The sequence below is a fragment of the Telmatherina bonti genome, assembly GCF_933228915.1.
Source record: "Telmatherina bonti genome assembly, chromosome: 17".
Taxonomy (NCBI): Eukaryota; Metazoa; Chordata; class Actinopteri; order Atheriniformes; family Telmatherinidae; genus Telmatherina; species Telmatherina bonti.
Genome location: NC_136615.1, coordinates 14903246 through 14922509, shown reverse-complemented (window position 1 = coordinate 14922509; position 19264 = coordinate 14903246). Strand labels below are relative to the sequence as shown.

The 19264-nt window shown below is 38.5% G+C and overlaps 2 protein-coding genes across 2 annotated transcripts in view; both read left to right on the top strand.

The window, feature by feature from the left end:
* Window positions 1–1403: 1403 nt before the first annotated feature.
* On the top strand, window positions 1404–17742 carry LOC306768362 (prostaglandin G/H synthase 1-like). Its single transcript, XM_079256683.1, has 11 exons — window positions 1404–1517; window positions 1678–1761; window positions 5127–5243; window positions 8323–8463; window positions 8549–8692; window positions 9600–9781; window positions 10544–10627; window positions 10806–11052; window positions 11446–11732; window positions 12987–13134; window positions 16904–17742. The coding sequence occupies exons 1-11, from the start codon at window positions 1511–1513 to the stop codon at window positions 17260–17262; spliced, it is 1800 nt and encodes a 599-aa protein (XP_079112809.1). The 5' UTR covers window positions 1404–1510; the 3' UTR covers window positions 17263–17742.
* pdcl (phosducin-like) overlaps window positions 13069–19264 on the top strand; it is a 12469-nt gene continuing 6273 nt past the window's right edge. Inside the window, exon 1 of the mRNA XM_079256700.1 lies at window positions 13069–13134. The gene's annotated coding sequence lies outside the window, so the exon portion shown is untranslated. The remainder of the gene's footprint in view (window positions 13135–19264) is intronic.

Here is a 19264-nt window from a genome sequence, read left to right as displayed (position 1 = left end):
AAACTGTTTAACTTAAGAAATATGATATATAAACTATTCTGTGCTGCTGTGAACCCTTCAAATAATATTCTTCAATAATTTTGGTTTAAATTATGCTGCCATGCCCGACATTCATAAATAAAATCCATTTGTTTGCACAGCTGTTTTGCAGCAGAGCATCACATCAGTTTTACACAGTATTTTAAAATGATCGTAGTATATCAGTACAGCAGCTGCTTCTAACAGAATTTAAATCAGTACACAGTAAACCCATTCTTGTATCTGGACGCTGATAAAGAGCTTGGCCCACAGCTGGCAAGTGAATCCCCAGTGGGCCCAAAACAGAGGACTGGTTAAGAGTGAAGCTTTTTTTTTTTTTTTAACCAGCTATCCTGATTGTACTCCTGCTTTCCATGACTGCTGGTGGTCATTCATTGAGACAGTGTTTGGTAAATGGATGTGAGTGATACAGTGATTTCACTACATGGTCTCTCTATGATGAAACTAGGAAATCCCAATGATCTTTTGTCACGAAGAGGAAATCTGACTGTGTAGTAATACTTTGCAAACTTATGAAAAAAAAGAAAGAAAAAAAGCCGCCCTTACGTCAATAAACATCTTCATCATATTTCTTTTTGTAATCTGCTGTTTTTTTTAATCTAAAATATTTTATCTGTTGAATGATCAGAAAAGCTTATGTGGAGTAGTGGCTCTCAACACTTACCTTGATACTGCCAGAGGGTTTCTCCTCTTCTAAAACACTCCTGCTGTAGGACCTCCTCTAGGAGGTATTGGTTTAGCCCAGGATATGTACTTTTATTTTAAATTTTACCACTTTAACAGCTTATCTGTCATAGTGTTTATATCCCTGGTGAGTTTATTATTATTATTATTATTATTATTAATAATAGTATTATTATTATTAATAGTATTAATACATTGAATTGCTTTAGCTTTTTTTTTCTTTAAAGTCTTCAGTGTCATAGTGTCATTTTTTCTATGGCAACAACAACAAAAAATTGTAAATTGATAAATTTTACATAGGTAGTTGGTCTTGCTTTTCAGCCTCAGTTCTTCTGTTTGTTGAAAATCTTTTCTGTAGTAATACTACTGTGGAGTTGGTTAACAACCCCTAAAGAGTCTTAAAAAGAATTTACTGGATTTGGATGGGGTATTTTTATGTTTTAAAACAGGAATATCTTTTTTTTTTTTAAAAAAGAAAGAAGGGTGTGATTTAGTGTGTTCAGGGGAAAAGTGCACCAGCAGGAGGCGATAAGGAGGAGGAGCTACGTTTGGCTGACTGGCTCTCATGATAGTTAAAGGCAGTGCTGTGGGGCTGCAGCTCACAGTTAACCTGTTGGACAGCTGGACCTGCTGCTCTGTAGTTCTCACTGGCTGCCTGTAAGCTGCTGTGTCTCCTCCTGGGTCTGACCAGGTCTGCATCTCCTGCAAAACTTGGATTACTACACTTTTCTATTTTATTTTTTTTTTTGGAGTTGGAATGACATTCTCTTGAACTGAGGCTGCTGTAATGAGAAGTGAGTGTGTGATTTTGGAGACCCACTTTGTGCTTCTGTTATGTATCAGCAGAGACAAGAGGCTGAAACTGAGGCCAGTGTTCCTGCTGCATGTATGGCTGCTACATATTGGATATGTCTGCTAACGTTGCACTGATTCATTTTTTTTTTTTCCCTGAAGCCTCTGTCCTAGGATCAGTTTGTGCTCTTCTCTTGCTGCTGCAGCAGCCTGGGTGCCGGGGGGAAGAAGTTACCTCCAGCACAGGTTGGTGAAAGGGAAGTGGGTTTGAACCTAACTAATATAAATACCTGCCTGGGGTCCTGGAAGCTTTGAAGAAGACGTGAAACACGTGTTGGGTTTGTATGTACAAGTGCCTGCCCTGCTGGCATGTTTGTTACCATTGTGGCTTTATCAGGTCTTGCCTCTGAGCAGGGCAGGTTAAGCTGCTATGAAGTTGAGATTCCTGTAACCCTGATAACAAAGACACACCCTAGTGGGCCAGATCCTGGTAAAATAACATGACACCACCAGAAAGAAATTCATTGACACAATCACCTCTGAAACCTTACTTATCCTGTATAAAGAGGAAACAAGAATGAAGTAAAACTTACAAATTACTGTTCTCCATATATAAAGGTGTCTCCTATGGAATAAAGGGAAAAAAAAAACAATGCAAATTTCAAATTTTTGCTCTATAATAGTTGTAAAAGTAGTTTATTTACTTATGTCAAGCCCAGGGAGCAAGCCTTTCCTGCCTGACCTGCATGACTGCATCTCCCCTTATATACACAATATACCATCTTCCCCCGAGGCGAATGAAATCAGTTCTTGCACATTTCTTGGCTTCTTCACTCTCTCATCTGATTGCAGCTTTCTTGTCCAACCTGAAGTCTTATTTTCACTTTCTCCTTTAAACTCTTACTCCAGTCTTGGTATTTGTTTCCAGGTTTATGTGTACATATATCTCTGGTGAAACTGACATTTGAACTTGTTTCAATCTGTGAAGACAGACAGTATCTATTTAGTATCTGTGTTGTTTACTTAGCCGTCAGATGTGGTTTTTGATTTAGTGTGTGTTCCGCAGGATGCAAGATTGTTGCATAGTTCTCATAGTGTGTCTGTTTGCTCACAGATGCAGAACTTATCTGTTATATTTGCACAGAAATCTGACTGAGGGAATAACTGGCAGAGCTTAATTTGGCATCAAGCAGTTATTTAACCCTTCATAGGGCACTCAACGAAATACCTTAAAATTGGACATTTTAACCTAAAATTGTCCTTCTGGTATGTACCAAGACCTCCATTCTGTTGTTACATTAACAAAAAAATATTGTTTCATGCTGAATATGAAAGAAAAGAAGTGATAAAAAATGGTAATTTGCCCCGTAAAGGGTTAAGAGGGTTTGTTCTTCTACCCAAAACTTCTCATGTATACGCTTGCTTGTTATCTCTAGTTAATGCATGAAACAGCCCCATCCCTTCTGTTGCTCACTAACTCTTTGTGGGAGAACAAAAGCTTTTTAAAGTGGTCGCCCACACACATGCGCACACACACACACACACACACACACACATTGTTTCTTGTTTTAGCTGTAAAATTGGATTGTCTTCATTTTGAGCTGTGCTGCTTGAGTCTTTGCCACTCATGAAAAGCTCAACACTCGTAGGTCTGCTGTGTGTCTTTTTTAATTGCCGTAGAAACAAAGGTGGAATAGTATGTTTGCCGTTTCATGTATGGGAATGTGCCGTGGTTGTGTGCAGCTCTCTGGCAATCATATAAGACTTTGGCACAGTCCGTCCACATTCCTCTTTTTGCTCTTACGTCTCCATTTTCCCAGCATCCCTTTTCTTTTAGTGATAAAGTGGTGGATATGTCGCCGTCCTGGCTGCAGGGCTACATGACCACTAGTCTTTGCTCTCTAGAAGAAAAGACAGTTTACCTCTGTAAAAACAGAGATGGAGCCAGTGGAAGGAATTATGGGTGGTTCAGGGTGCCGGGCCAAGAGATAACTTGGCACATTACAGTTTTGAAACAGCTTGTATCCTTATAGTGTTAATCAGTCGTAAGAGATGTATGTTGAAAGATTCTTTTTCTCTCCTTCCTTTAGAGATTATGTGTCCAGAAGGTGATGATAAGTTACATAACTCCAGACCACAGCCTAGTGCATAACGGACTGAAATGAGAGGGGGGTGTCTTGTAATTCGGAGCTCAAATTATAATTTTCATCATAAATAAACTATATTAGGGATTAATATTTTTACTTTTTAGGCTTTGACCAAATTTGGTTTTACTGCCAGAAAAGACACAAAAGGGACGGATCTTAGCAAAAAAGTTAATAATGACATTAGTATTATTAATAAGTGAACTGGAACTAGTTAGAATAAGTTACTAAAGATGTAATGTTATTCTAATTTGATTATATTTGGACTTATATTTAAAACCATTGACCATATTTGGCAATCCAAACGAAAATGACTGAATCAGTTTTCTTTCTAATGATTACCTTCATTTTCCCAAAACACCAGTCATCACCCAGTATGACTTAAATGGGTTTAATCAGGTGTGGAGCTTGTCTTGTTGTCACTATTCAACTGGAAGCCATTAATATGGTGGTGTTAGTGGGCACTGATGCTGTAAAATTAACAGCACTGTTCTATTATTGTAATAACAACAGAAAAAATGGTTTTGACTTTTTTATTCATTGTTTTAATTGTTGATTTCGATTACGGTATTTGTGCTGAAAATAGATGCTGCAATCAACAGAACAACAATGTAAGCAGGGAAAAAAAATACAGCTGATAAATCAAAACATCACTGCAGTCAGCGACGTTTTGATTCTATCAGCTTAGACTGAATGCTGATTTTATCGTGAGGTATTCTCAACACAAGATTTCACGATAACAGCGATATATTCCAACTCCTCTTTAGGGGACACAGGATGTTCTGTATAATGCCTTGTAATTCTAGCATAGAAGAATAATCCGAAAGATTTTGAAGTAAACATAAACACTTAAATGTTTCTGGAAGACTAATCACATATTTATTACACAGAAAGCAGTTCACAAGGCAACAAAAAGGTTGTTTTCTGAAGTTAAGTGAACAGTATGTTCCCATCAAGGCAATAAAAACCTAATTCATACAAGTGTGTTGTTTCACATTTTTTCTTAATGTGTTTTTTAGGGCTTCAGAGCTGCATCCGCTTTGTGTGATCTGGTTCCTTGTGTGATAAGGAAAGTACTTATGTTACCGTGGCCCTGTAATAGAATATGTTAACAAGTGTTCACCTTTGTTCACCTGATTTGAACATCTGCACCAGGAAAAATCATTCAAACGACATTCCTCACACTTCATTCACAAAAGATTTGTTTGACTAAAAGTTATTTCGATATAATCCAGTTCACGGCTCCTCTGAAACATCACATCTGGCTAAAAGACACTTGCTGGTGCAAACCTGTGCTCACACAGATGTTTTTGTGTCCCTGTGAGGAATGAGGCTGCAGTGCTACATAAAAGTGTGATCTCTTTTCCAGGCTGTTTCCATGCAGCAGCTGCATGTATGATCTGTCCGTCTGCCTTATGTAAACATTTCTCAAGGTTTTCAACTGAGTTTTCCATCTTGTTTCCACAGTGAACCCATGCTGTTACTTCCCCTGTCAGCACTGGGGTGTGTGTGTACAGTATAGCGAAAGCAAGTATGAGTGTGACTGCACTCACACAGGCTTCTACGGAGAAAACTGCACAGTCCGTGAGTTCATTTAACTTCATTTATCCTCAGATCTCTTCTCATATCCTCTTTTTATTATTGTACTTTACAGGAATTTCAAACATTTGTCTGTTAATAAGACATAAAGGGGTAAATGGATTTGGAAATGTCTGCTTCATGTTGTTCCTGTCAAATGAGGAAATAGTTCAACATAGCTTCTGGCTCACAGAGGTAAAAGTTCTTGTCTAGACCCAAATATTTGGGAAAATGGAATGAACTGCCAGCAAGAGAGCAGATAGATCATAAATCTCTGTTGAAGATATCAGCAGAGGCCTCCTCCACCTCAGCTGGTCTGCTTCACATTAACAAAGAATCCACCCAGTAATCAGATCTGATTAACTGAGCTGACAATTATATTATGCTTAGTAACAATTAGCTCGAGTGGCAGAGGGACAAAGGAAGGGGATGTTGTAGGAAAATAATGAGAGGCAGTTTAAGCTGTGATGCATAGAGTAATACTTTCCTCTCCTGCATGCAGGTAGAACAAGACAAGTCCTACTAGTCACATGTGAATCATCATAACAGAGTTTCAGGACAGGGTTATAGCAAAGAGAAGAAACATGCTTTTACTTTATTTTTTTTATTTATTTATTTATTTTTATTTGTGGAGACTCATTCATTCATTCATTCATTCATTTTCCGAACAGCTTATTCCAATTCAGGGTCGCAGGGAAGCTGGAGCCTATCCCAGCCGGCTTTGGGCGACAGGCAGGGTACACCCTGGACAGCTCGCCAGTCCATTGCAGTTGTGGAGACTCATAAAGCCTTAATCTAAGCTAACTGGTTTATGGCTATCATTATTGCTCCAGTTAAAGAACAAACAAAATGTAAAATAAGAAGTAAGAAAAATTTTAAGTGCTTAATATCCAAGCAGAGAAAATGATCCCCCCCCCCCCTTTTTTTTTTAAAATCCTTAATTGCTATATTCGAACAAATTTGAAGAAAAAGCGCACAAATCAGCTAATACAGATACACATCTTGTGCTACCTAACAGGTTTTAGAACTGGAGTCAAGCATCATTTCTAGTTATCTTTCAAACCTGCATTCTGGGTGCTCTGTGGTGTCTGGAGATTTGGCAACTGATTAACATCTGGGGATGCTTGTTGCCGCACTGTTTGATTCTTTATCAGATAAAAAGTACAATAGAAAAAAAAGTACCCAGATTTTAGCTCAGGAGCTCATTGAAAACAATTTCTGAACAAAGACATACGGTTTATGGGGTTAAACTTTCATTTGATTTGGACAAACCAGCTGAAGCTGTTCGAGTCTTGGTGTGGGATGCCAAGCTGCAATAATGAGAAGAAATTGCGGTAATGTTTTACTTTGGTCATTATCTGAGTGTATAAAGAGGTGTTAGGGGCCATTTAATCTGGAAGCAGGCTGTAAAAACAAGTCTGGGCTTGTCAAAGATCTCGGTGGAGTCATTCAATAATCATTTGGCATTTACATCTCTAAATCTTAAGTTGCCCTCGCTTCCAGGAAATGCAAAACAATCTACTGTGCCTTCCAAAATAATTTACACCCCCTTGGCATTTTTCATGTTTTGTTGCCTCACAGCCGTAACAACCTGGAATCCGAATGGATTGTGTTTGCATCATTTTATTTGCAGAACAACCTTTACAACTTGGTTTTATATATTGTGAAGTGAAAAAGAAATCGGACAGAATGCTAGAAAACATAAATGGGCTTGTCTATTCACCCCCCTAAAGGCAAGACTTTGTGGAAACAGCTTTCGCAGAAACCACAGCTGTAAGTCATTTTTTAGCTTGTCACGTCTTGCTCCTGCGATAATTACACATTCATCAAGAGAAAACTGCTCCAGCTTCAAGTTGTTTGCACTTGTGAACAGCAATCCCTAAGGATGACCACAGGTCATCAGTTGCATTGAGATTTAGACTTTGATGAGGCCATTCCAACACGCCTTGAACCACTCAGGTATTACTTTAGTGCTATGCTCAGAGTTACTGTCCTGCTGGAAGGTGAACCTCCAATCCTCATCTCAAATCACTTACAGACTGGTGCAGGACTACTCAAGAATAACCCTGTATTTAGCACCATCCATCTTTCCCTCAACTCGGACCAGTTTCCCAGTCACTGCTGCTGAAAAGACCCCCCAGCATGATGCTGTGGGGTTGCTGTTGGGATGTTGGGTGTGCGCCAGGCGGAGCATTTGACTTGATCGCCAACAAGATCAGTTTTATTCTTATCTTTACCGAGCACCTTCCCCCATTTATTTTAAGAGTTTGTCCCATGCCTTTTAGCAAACTTAAAAAGAGCCTTCTTTAGCTGAAAGTAATGTCTTTATTCTGGCCACTCTTCCATGAAACTCAGTTCTATGTGGTCCTACGGACAGACAGCCCACCCTCTGCTGTGTAACTCTGCAGCTCTGCCAGGGTTATCTTTGGTGTCTGTGTGCTGGCTCTGAGTAATGCCCTCCTTGCCTGGTCCATGAATTTTCGTGGGCGGCTCTCTCTTGGCAGGTTTCCTGTGGTGCCATGTTCTTTCCACTTGACTATGATGGATTTTGGATTTTTTTATGGCCAAACCCTGACTTGCATTTCTCAGCAACTTTGACCTGTTTGAAGAGTTTCTTAATGGTGGTATTTGCCTCTTGCTTCGGTCTTACAGCATCTTTCAGAAGGGGCGTTTATATACTGACAGATCACACACACTTAGACTGCACACAGATTACTTAATTTCAGTAATTATGTGACTTCTAAAGGTAACTGGTTGCACCAGAGCTTCATAAATCGGGTATGTAACCAATACACATGCACACGGCAGTTTTCTATTTGTAAAAACTATTTTTTATTATAATTACTTCTCATTCGACAGCAAAACTTAAACTATTTGGTGCGGCTTCCTAAAATAAAAAATATATTTTAAATGAGAAATTGTAAATGTAACTAAATGGGTAAAAAGCCAAGGGGGTGGATTGTTTTGAAAGGCGCTGTGCATATTTGTGTTTTTCTTGTAACAACATATTTGTTGCAGCATATTTGTGTTTTTCTTGCAACAACATATTTGTTGCAGCATATTTGTGTTTTTCTTGCCATCACAGCTGAGTTTTGGACTCGACTGCATCAGTTCCTCAAGCCCAGTCCAAATGTGGTGCACTACATTCTCACCCATTTCCGCTGGCTCTGGGACATCATCAACAACACCTTCTTAAGGGACGTCCTCATGCGGCTGGTTTTGACAGGTCTGCTGCCAGTAGATCATTCAGAGAAGTTCATTTAGGACCGTAGACATGTGAAATAAATGCACCAATTCTTTTCTATCAACAGTGAGGTCCAACTTGATCCCCAGCCCTCCAACCTTCAACTCAAAATATGACTACCTCAGCTGGGAATCCTACTACAATCTTAGTTACTACACTCGACTTCTGCCTCCTGTACCAAAGAACTGCCCCACACCACTGGGGGTCAAAGGTAAGATTTAGGGAATCCACATCCATGCTAATATTCTTCCCATTTGCAAATCATTTGCAATGCTGCCCCAAAGGGTACTTGATAAGTTATTTCACTCCAAAATACTTTCTTCAAATAGGGTTTTCTTTTAACTGGGCTGGATATTTTTACTCCACTTCCTTTTGTATCGCACACAAAAAGTCTGGTGAAATGTTTCTCACTGGAAACTCAATAACGTGTTTAAATCTCCAGGTTTCCAAGCTTGTTGCTTTTTAATAACCCTTTATTTCATTATGAGTTAATGATATTCAGATTACAGGTTAACACCCGGGTTACATGCAGTTGAAATGCATGCAGAATGTGATTTGGCATTGTCTTGCTATGATAACCAAAATCTTCCATCTGAAAAACTTTCTTTAAGGCAGCATAAAATCTCAATGCATTCGGCTTCTTTTTTTGTTGTCATTTTTTTTTTTTGTTTTTTTTTTTTTTAAATCTAGAATTGAGTTCTTCTTTGTGTATTGAGATATTTCCTGATTCTTTAATTCTTTAATTCTCCTCCTGCATATATTTTTATAGTATTACACAACTTTCCATAGTTTTAAAAGTTTGGTACTTTTTCAAACATCAAACAAAAAAAAAATCATAATTATAATGCTTGATATGTGGTCTTTATACTTTTCAATTAGGTATTCACAAGTTATTGTTTTCTGTCTTATTTGCATTTTTCTGTTTCACAGCTTTTGAAAAGCTCTCCTACTGAAACTCCACTTTAGACTACGGTGACATAAATGCAGAATTGTTGGATCATTCAGAAACTGTTTAGCTGTCCTTAGTGATGTTAGCACTAGATTCCTGGTGTATCTGTGATGGAGTGTGGAGTTTTCCCTGCTGCTGTGTATGACGCTGTATTTCTCTGTCTTTTTAGGCGAGTCTGGGCTGCCTGACCCTGAGGTCCTGGTTGAAAAGCTGCTCAAGAGAAGGACGTTTCGACCCGACCCCCAGGGCTCTAACCTCATGTTTGCTTTTTTCGCTCAGCACTTTACCCACCAGTTCTTTAAGACCTACAATCGCATGGGTGTGGGCTTCACTAAAGCTCTCGGTCACGGGGTCAGTCCATGCTAAATTACATTCAACAGCACTGACCATGATAAACTCAGGACAGAAAGGAAAAACAAACATAAAGAAGCTGATAGAAAAAACTATCATAATGAAATCATCTTAAGCGCATCTGCAGTAAAAGAGTCATTATTTTGTTTTTCACTAGAAGATTTTTAAGGTCTTTGTATTGCAATCTGACACAAACTAATGCATAAATTGGCTGGAAATATAAAATTGTTGTCACACCTTGTGCATTCACCAGTGTGTGAGCTTTCAGTGGGGTGCACATCATTTTTAGGATTGCGCATGTAGCTCTCCATTTGTTGTGACCACATGGAGATAATTCTTTATGTGCATGCACAGCATGTCTAGTTACCACACAATTAATGAATCTGTAATAGTAGCATGTATGCTTCTTGTTTGGAGCCAGATCAGTGCTTATGCATGTCATTAACTGTATATAAATAGCCTGTTAAGTTACATTTGTGTTATCCACATTTGGTTGAAGAAAATGTAACTTAGTCATTTATGTAGATTTTTAAAAAATCATTTGATGTATAAAACTAATTTCCTCATTTCATATGTAATTTATTAAAACAAAGAACAACATTAGGCAGAGAGAGACAGCCTCTTATCAGCCCTTTTTTTTCACATGTGTAATTAATCATTTTGGTTAGTAGCAGCTCTGTGTTGTATGAAACATAATGTTTGTAAGATTTAATTCAGTATTTTTAGTTTTTTTTTTTTTTTTTTATCCTGCAATTTACGCAGGTGGATGCGGGACACATTTATGGAGACGACCTACAACGACAGCACGCACTCCGACTTTTTAAAGATGGGAAACTGAAATATCAGGTAAGCAGGATGAATCCATGGGTGGAGAAAACATACGTAGACTTAGACAATCTGAACAAGTTTCTCAAGATCAGAGCAAAGAAACCACAAGTTTATTTCAGCTTCTGTTCTGTTTACAGCGTGAAACAATTCTCCGCGTTTTGCTGTATCATGACTAATTCTTACCTTTCTCTATCAGCTAATCGATGGTGAGATGCATCTTCCATCTGTTGCTGATGCACCTGTTAAGATGAGCTACCCTCCTGGTGTGCCCATTGAGAATCAATTGGCCATTGGCCAGGAGGTGTTTGGACTTCTTCCTGGTTTGGGACTGTATGCCACGCTGTGGCTCAGGGAGCATAACCGAGTCTGTGACATCCTCAAAGCAGAGCATCCCATCTGGGACGATGAGCAGCTCTTCCAGACCGCTCGCCTTATCATCATTGGTGAGCTAGACAACACAGAGGGGAAAATGTTTCTTGCTATAAAGTTTAAGAATAAAATATATTAATGACCCAGCAAGTTCTTTATCTTATCTGGAACACTGGAAAAAAAAAACCATCTTCGTGTAGATAAGACAGGCACATTAAAGATGGACGTCAGGTGGACACAGCCACCGAACCTGTGAAGCCTCAAGCCTGGCTGTTGCAAGCTTGACTTTTTTAAACTGGATGAGAAAATCTTATCTAAAACTGTGGATAGTCAATTTGTTCAGTTTCAAATTAAACTAACACACCGTGCCTTTTTTGTTAAAAGTCAGCTTGTTCAGCTGTGACTGTGTGAGATTGCTGTGTTTGATTTTAATTCCTTATTTTGTTTGTTTTGTGTCTTTCTCCCAGGTGAGACGATCCGAATCGTGATAGAGGAGTACGTTCAGCACCTCAGTGGCTACATGCTGAACCTGAAGTTTGACCCAACACTGCTGTTTAACTCTGCATTCCAGTATGGGAACCGCATTGCACTGGAGTTCAGCCAGCTCTACCACTGGCACCCTTTGATGCCTGACAGTTTCCATATCAACGGAGACGAGCTCCAGTACACACAGTTCCTCTTCAACACGTCTGTTCTCAAACACTACGGTGTGGAGAAGCTGGTGGAGGCCTTCTCTCTGCAAGCTGCTGGCCAGGTAACACGCCGCAGTAATATTGTATCAATGGAGCAAATACATGCACTGTTTCAGTCTGTTTGCTTTGAGCTCATTTAATTTATAACTGACTGTCAAATCTCAAATGATTGCCAGATTGTGTGACATGGTTTTTGGCATTCACACGTAGTTTTCCTGTTTTGAACGAGAATCCAGTAAATGATAAAAACAAATCCGTGCTGACATGTTGTGTGATCAATCCAGGCCACAGCGAATAGTGTTCATGCTACGGCTTTACTTTGGACTGAGTCCAGGTTAAACTTTTTAACAAAACTGAAGATGGTGGCTTGACACACAACATAAGTGAGTACCAAAGCACACCAGATACTAAAAGATGCATATATACAGTCAGAATCAGATTTATTGTCATTGAGCCAGTGTCCTGGCCCAACAAGATTCCAGTACAACCCGTCCGAGAGTAGCACGGCTTAGTGTGCAAGCAGGTCCATGGGCGCATCCAAGTTTGTTGTCATGTGACAAACAAACTTTACTTTAAAATATATTTCAATTCCAAGGTTTAAATCTGGTCCCTGGGCTTTAAACATAGGTAGATACGTTTAAAGCCCTTCACTTTCAGGTGAAGAACAGTGTGATATCAAAATACAGCACATCCCAGTACATGCAGCTGATCTTATCTATTGAAGCTGTGGAGACGTCAAACACAGCAGCAAATCTACAGCAAAATAGCTGAAAAAGAAAAGAATCAAATTATAGCTGCAGTCCAGTCAAAGTCCACGTATCAGACCGGTTGAGATGCTGCGACGGGACCTTAAACTGGCTGTGCAGAAATGGATGCAGGCAGACCGTGATGATCTGAGGCAACTTTGTAAAAACTAATGGACCAAGATGTCAAACTGATGACAATTTATTCATCCAAAAGGTGTTTATAAAAGTTGTTGGGGTCTATATAGCTTTTAATAGAGTAATTATACATTTTATTTTACTTTATATATATCTAGTATTTTATGTCGTGTTATTTATATGTGTCACTGAGGTGATAATTGCTTGAAGTTATTGTCTTGAAAATGTCTTATATTATGATTATTATCAACGCTGCAAGAATGATAAAAAATAAAAAAACAATATTGGTAGAAAACAATCATAACAAGGAGCAGAATAAAGTTAAAGTGTGAGAGGAGACATTTTCATGTTTATGTTCATAACGTTGTCGATGAGAAATTTCATTAACTATTATCCACTGTAGTAACTCATGCCTCTCAAATGTTTATGCTACAGATTGGTGGAGGCCAAAACATGAATGCAGTGATAACAGACGTCGCTGTGAGAACAATAAAGGAGTCCCGGGTGCTCCGGATCCAGCCATTCAACCAGTACAGGAAACGTTTTAACCTCCAGCCGTACACATCATTCAGAGAGTTCAGTGGTGAGTCGAACATCTGTGTGCAGGCCACACACTTCGAAGGGCAGAGCTCCATAAATGTGATTTACAGTTTTAAAAGGTCTATGAGAACAGCTGAACTCGCAGTATTTGAGGAAACTCCCATTTTAAAGTGTGCAGTTCTTTTGTTGTGATTCTCTTGATGGTAGTTCCTGTAGTTTTCAGTAAAATATATAAGCTAGTCTGTGTGGCTGTGCATAGATAAGTCCAGATGTCAGCGCTGCTGGCTGGGCGAAATGACTGAAATTCCAGAGAGGTAATACTAAAGGATTACCACAATTCATAGTGGTGTTAAAGGCTTTCATAACGTAAGCTCATGTTAATCGCAAAAACACATCTATTTTCATTTCTGTCATACCAAACTGAAACATAAAGACAAATTTGTAGCAGCACAGTCCCAAGTTTCTTTTGTGTTGTCAGAGCTGTGTAGGTTGTTTTTCTGATTTAGAGAAAACCTCTGGTTTTAGGAGGCTAAACATTGGCAAGCTGATACAGAGCAGATGTTGTGCTTTCATCATCAGTCATGAAGTCATGGGACATGGCTTCATGATTATACTCATTTACTTTATTTTTGTGTACTATAACTTATTGATTTTATTGGACTATTTCATTTGTTTTAATGTTTGTGTGTGTAGCTCGGGCAATAAGTTACCTCACAGGACACAATAACTTGGTTTTTTTTTTTACAGCAGTTTATTGCCTTAGACATTTGGGTAGAGTCTACTTGACAAAGAAGCAACAATTTTAAAAAAATTCAGCAGTTCTGTTTTTTTTTGTTTTTTTTTACGTCATGCACTAGAAATCATTTCTTGTCATTTATAGAGGGCATGGCAGTCTCCAGTCCAGACCACAAAGCAGAGCTTCTTTTCTGTAGAGATAAACTTCAAATCACCAGGAATAATTTTTCAACTAGCAACTTCCTTTCCAGTCCAGCGAGGTCAAACAGGAAGAAGGGCTGGAATGCCTCTAATAAAGTTTCCTCATCGTGCCTCCTGGCTTTTTGCCATCTGGTGACCAAGGTTTACAGAGAGGCATGCTTTTACATCTCCACAAATCAGACAATGCAAACTGCAGCAGAGGATAGACAAACCACGTATGTCATGCCTAAGTGGGAGATTATTTTAGTAATTTAGCACCTGGCTGCATGTGTTTTTGTTGAATTTTTGTTGAATTTTATCATTTGCCATCACTTTGTGGCTGCAGCTCAGATAAAAGCCAAACACACATATTGACTATTGAATATTGAATCTTCATTTTCTAGTAATGATATGAAGCTTTCAGTGTTGCTAAGACGAAGGTTCAAAACCTTTGTGAGTCATGCCCCTGACGTAATAGGCTGCTGTTGCTCTGTTCAACTATTAGACTTTAAGGGCTGCTTTGCCACTAAAATCAAAGCATATTGTGTGTTTTTACATTCCTGTTAGGTTTATCCACACATATACTTGACACAAATAAAATAAAATCTGTTCTGCAGATTGGGTGGGCAGCAGGAGATCTGCAGCGTGAAGCAGCTTCTTCTGGGAACCAGAACGTCTGTCTTCTCACAAGCAGAACTCATAAAGTAGATGAGGAACATTATTTACCTCACAGTGAAACACTTTATTAACATTAAAGTTTAGAGACTAAACAAAACATTTTGTAACATCCGAGCAAATTTAGCACAGGGTGGGAATTTCCTTTCAGTCAACGTTCTAATGTGAGAGATAAGGCGTCTCACCATCTGTATCTGTTGGCAGCTTAAGGAATATTTTCCAGTCTGTAACTACAGTATCATGATGCTGTGGTCGAGCTTTATGGGGGGACGACTGGTTAGTTATCATAAAAACAAAGAGGAAGGAATCAAGAACTAATGTAGAGTTATCCAGGACTAATAACTAACTAATTAGTTAGTACTCAAGTGTAATGTGTTACTTTACATTAGGGTACTCAAAACCAGTAGATAACCAGTAGGTAATGATTAACTAATGAGTTAGTACTCAGTATTTAACTGGTATGATGTGTTACTTTACCTACTGGTTTTGTGTACCCTAATGTAATCAGTAGGTAATGGTTAACTAATGAGTTAGTACTCAGTACTTAGTTAGTAGCTACTAGTTAGTAGCTACTAGTTAGTACTCAGTATTTAACTGGTATGGTGTGTTACTTTACCTACTGGTTTTGTGTACCCTAATGTAATCAGTAGGTAATGGTTAACTAATGAGTTAGTACTCAGTACTTAGTTAGTAACTACTAGTTAGTACTCATTAGTACTAACTAAAACGTTAGTGCTCAGTAGTTAACTGGTATGTTATAGGTATGTGTCACTTTACATTAGGGTACACAAAACCAGCAAGTAATCTATAGGCAATGATTAACTGATTCTTCAAGAGTCAGTAAGTGATACTTTTTTTTCCCCACCTATTTTGCTGATAACATACTTTTCTATTAAACGGATTATCATGTAATCATTGGTAACTCTCCACTCGGCTAATGAATCCCACTGTTCCCAGAACAAGTATGAAGAAATGGCAAATAAAATCTTTTATCTTATAAACCTATGTTTCATGTTCATAAGTACTGGTTAACTATGCATTAGTTGCTTACTCTTTGTTGTCCTCTTAATTAACTAGTAATCCCATAAAAAAAAAGCTAGCTTTTGTGTTTACCATTAGTACCAGTATAAATACAAATAATGAAGTACACATAGGTGGATCATCAGTGTTATTAAAATGAATCTTCTTGGATAAAGTAGATGGCAGTATCATAAGACTTAACGTTAGCAAAACTTCAGAAACAGCAAAGAAAAACAGCGTCCAGAATCTTTATTTCTGCTCAACACATCATGCAAAAAGTGATATAATGCACAAATACTGGAAAGCAAACTTTCAACAGCATATCATTCAGCTGTGGTTCGAAACCTTTTCCACCCAGTCATGTGACCAAAAGTCACTACAGATGCAACACGCTGATCTCATACTTACATAAAGAAGATTTTTCACTTCTTGCATCATGTTTTACTGACCTCATAAAAAACGAAGAATCTCTTTGCCAACATGCTGTTACACATGCAGGAATTTAATCTAGTGTTACGATCACATTATAAGCATTAAGCAGTTTTAAGCACACGCCAGAAAGCAAACACACACCTAGAGCCATGGGAAACTACTGTATGGTAACAACACCAGGGTTGGGGGGGGGGGGGTTGATGTCTCATCTGAGAAAGGAGAAAAGGAGAAAGGAGCTGAGAAAGAAACTGGACAGTATAAATTATTCACTGCCAAACCCAAAATCCCCTGGTAATTAATGGAGCAAAATGATTCAATCCCAAACTGCCTCTCCACCCTTTAAGTCACAGCATCAAGTTGTGATTAAAAGAAATCCAAAGTGTACAATTGAAGTTGAAAGTCAGCAATAAACAGAAAAATAACCAAATTTACAATAAAAAGTCATCAAATTGACCATCAGAGATACAGAATCCTCTTGGATGTGTGTAAAAGACAAGTCTAACACCAAATTGTTCATTTTGGAGCAAGGGATGCAAACGGAAAGCTCTTCCAGTCTGTTAAATATATTATTATATGTTTTGCTGGTGCAGTAAACTTTGTAGGTATTACTGAAGTAAAAACTTAAGAGAATAGTAAGATTTTGTCTTCTGTCACAGTGAATGGTTTATACACTTCAGTCTGAACCCAGGCATGATTAGTTATAAATCCTTTATGCACTGCCTTGTCAGTTTACTTTCATGACTGTTTAATACTTGTGTGTACCTTTACAGATAATGAGGAGATAGCCAGCACGCTTGAGGAGCTCTACAGTGACATTGATGCTCTTGAATTTTACCCTGGTTTGCTGTTGGAGAAAACACGACCGGGGGCCATATTTGGAGAGAGCATGGTGGAGATGGGGGCTCCTTTCTCCCTTAAAGGCCTCTTGGGTAACCCTATATGCTCTCCAGAATACTGGAAGCCAAGCACCTTTGGAGGCAAAGTTGGCTTCGAAATCGTAAATTCTGCCACACTAAAGAAGCTGGTTTGTCTGAACTCCAGGACGTGTCCTTATGTGGCCTTTAGAGTTCCAACAGAGGAAAACTTACAAGGGAACGATGATGGGAAAGTACACACTGATGAGCTATGACACCGTGCAGACCTTAGAGATTCTGGGGTTTTTTTTTGCATCCCTGTATAAAGAGATGAAGCAGACAGCTGTATAAAAAGTAAGTGGTGAGATGATGGCAAGAACAATGGAAGCCTTTTCTGAGCAGCATTAAGTCATAAAGTCCAACTCCCCTTTTCCTGAAGTCAATTACTGTGTGCCTCACATTAAACAAACACATCAGAGAACATGTAAATCATATGGTTTTTGTTCAATGTTTCATACTTAAGACTTGATTGCTGTTACAGTTTACAGTCTGGTAATTAAGGCATGTGCTGCCAGTTGTTTCTAACCAGTTTATGGGAATTCATTATGAAAAGAAATACACAGGAGAAAGACAATAAACACAAAAATGTCCATTCATTTAAATTGATGGAAATTAACATTTTTTTTATTGTCCATGAGTTTTCCATCTCACCCCCGCATCTGTCCATAAATCCAGTGTTTGTTTTGGCTTGAATACTGATGGGAGCAGAAACCCTAGAACTGTATGGTTTTCATGAAATCAGTGAGGTTAAAAAAAAACCACACACACACACACAAAAAAAAAAAAAAAAACATCAAAGCATATGTCTAAACGTGTCTGAGATCATAAATGTTTTGGGGTTTTTTTCAAATCAGAAATCCAAATAAATGTTTTTACAAGTTCTGGAACATTTGTTTTCTGTCCTCTGGGATGATGTGAGCTCTGAAATTTGTTTTAACAGGAGGGACTGATCCATATCCTGTTCTTGGTTCCGCAACACCTTTTGTGAAAATAATGAAAAGAAAGAAAGAAGAAAAAAAAGAGATTCTTAATGTCTAACTTGGCAAACTTGGTGCTGGGTCATGTCTGCTCTGGAGGGGAGGAGCCTATTCCCACTATAAGCCTGACGTGACCGTCTGTCTAGTTTCGGAAAACACACCTCTTTCTCGCTCCAGGCGAGGAGGGTGGTCTGGTGAGATACCTCACTCATGATTCAGAGAACCGGGGTTGATCCATTAACCTTGCATTGTTGCAGTAATGCAGTATTTTCAGTATATTTTAAAGTTTTGTTGACATCTAGTGGTGAATATGAGAACTGCAGCTTGAGGGTTCCAGCTTCTTACAACAGTCCTACGTCATATGTGTTGCCTTCAAATGCTTTCAGTAAAGTCCACACTTACCGGTAAATTTATTTTTAGTGGTGGTTATATGGTAAAATTATTCTGTATGAACAAGAAAATTCTGTATGTATGTACATGTTTGGTACTGTAGTTTAAAAAATTGTGTCAAATATCAGATTATTTGGAAATAATCTGTGATTGCATTAGTATAAAAATATAACAGGTCAGAGGTGGTAATACCTAGAATGGACCTATGACAGGAGGATAGGATGAATCCCTAATCCAAAACACCACATTTCATCAAACATGAACAAAATAATGTACACTTAAGGATTTATTGTGGTTAATAATGCAACAGCTAAATCCAACTGCACAAATCAGTTAAGAAATTAAAGAATTACATGTTTATCAAGAGAAATATTACCCAAACCCAACATGCAACCAAACCTCTAGAGATGCTAGGATGTTCTTAAATTGGCCATGTCATTTTCCAGATCTGAACACAACAGAACATTTCACCAGCTGAGAACAAAGTTTAGGATTAGGAGACCCTACACCACACGTCACCTGAAAGCAGCAGCTTTTAAGGTTTAGAGAAGCCTTTCTAGAGGATATCAAATGTCTAACTCTGGTAATGAAGCATAAATTTGATGCTGTCTTGGAATCAAAGGTCAGTAATACCTAAATTTATACTTTCATCCTTTGACATTTTTGTCTTAACTTAGTTTCATACATAAAAAAATTAACTTTGTTTATGGCATTCGGGGGTTACAACATCATCAAACATCCCACATTAACCACCAGACCCAATGAGGATCAGCATCAGATTGTTTGAGCCTGGTTAACATCCAGCTGAATAGGAGTTGGTGAGGGAGGGAGCCACCCTGTAGGGTCTGGT

Bases quoted from the DNA above. Each gene is read 5' to 3' on its own strand.
- LOC306768362 (XM_079256683.1), top strand. The intron at 8,693-9,599 runs GTAAGATTTAGG...CTGTCTTTTTAG, and splicing joins CACACCACTGGGGGTCAAAG to GCGAGTCTGGGCTGCCTGAC. The intron at 11,053-11,445 runs GTGAGCTAGACA...TCTTTCTCCCAG, and splicing joins CGCTCGCCTTATCATCATTG to GTGAGACGATCCGAATCGTG.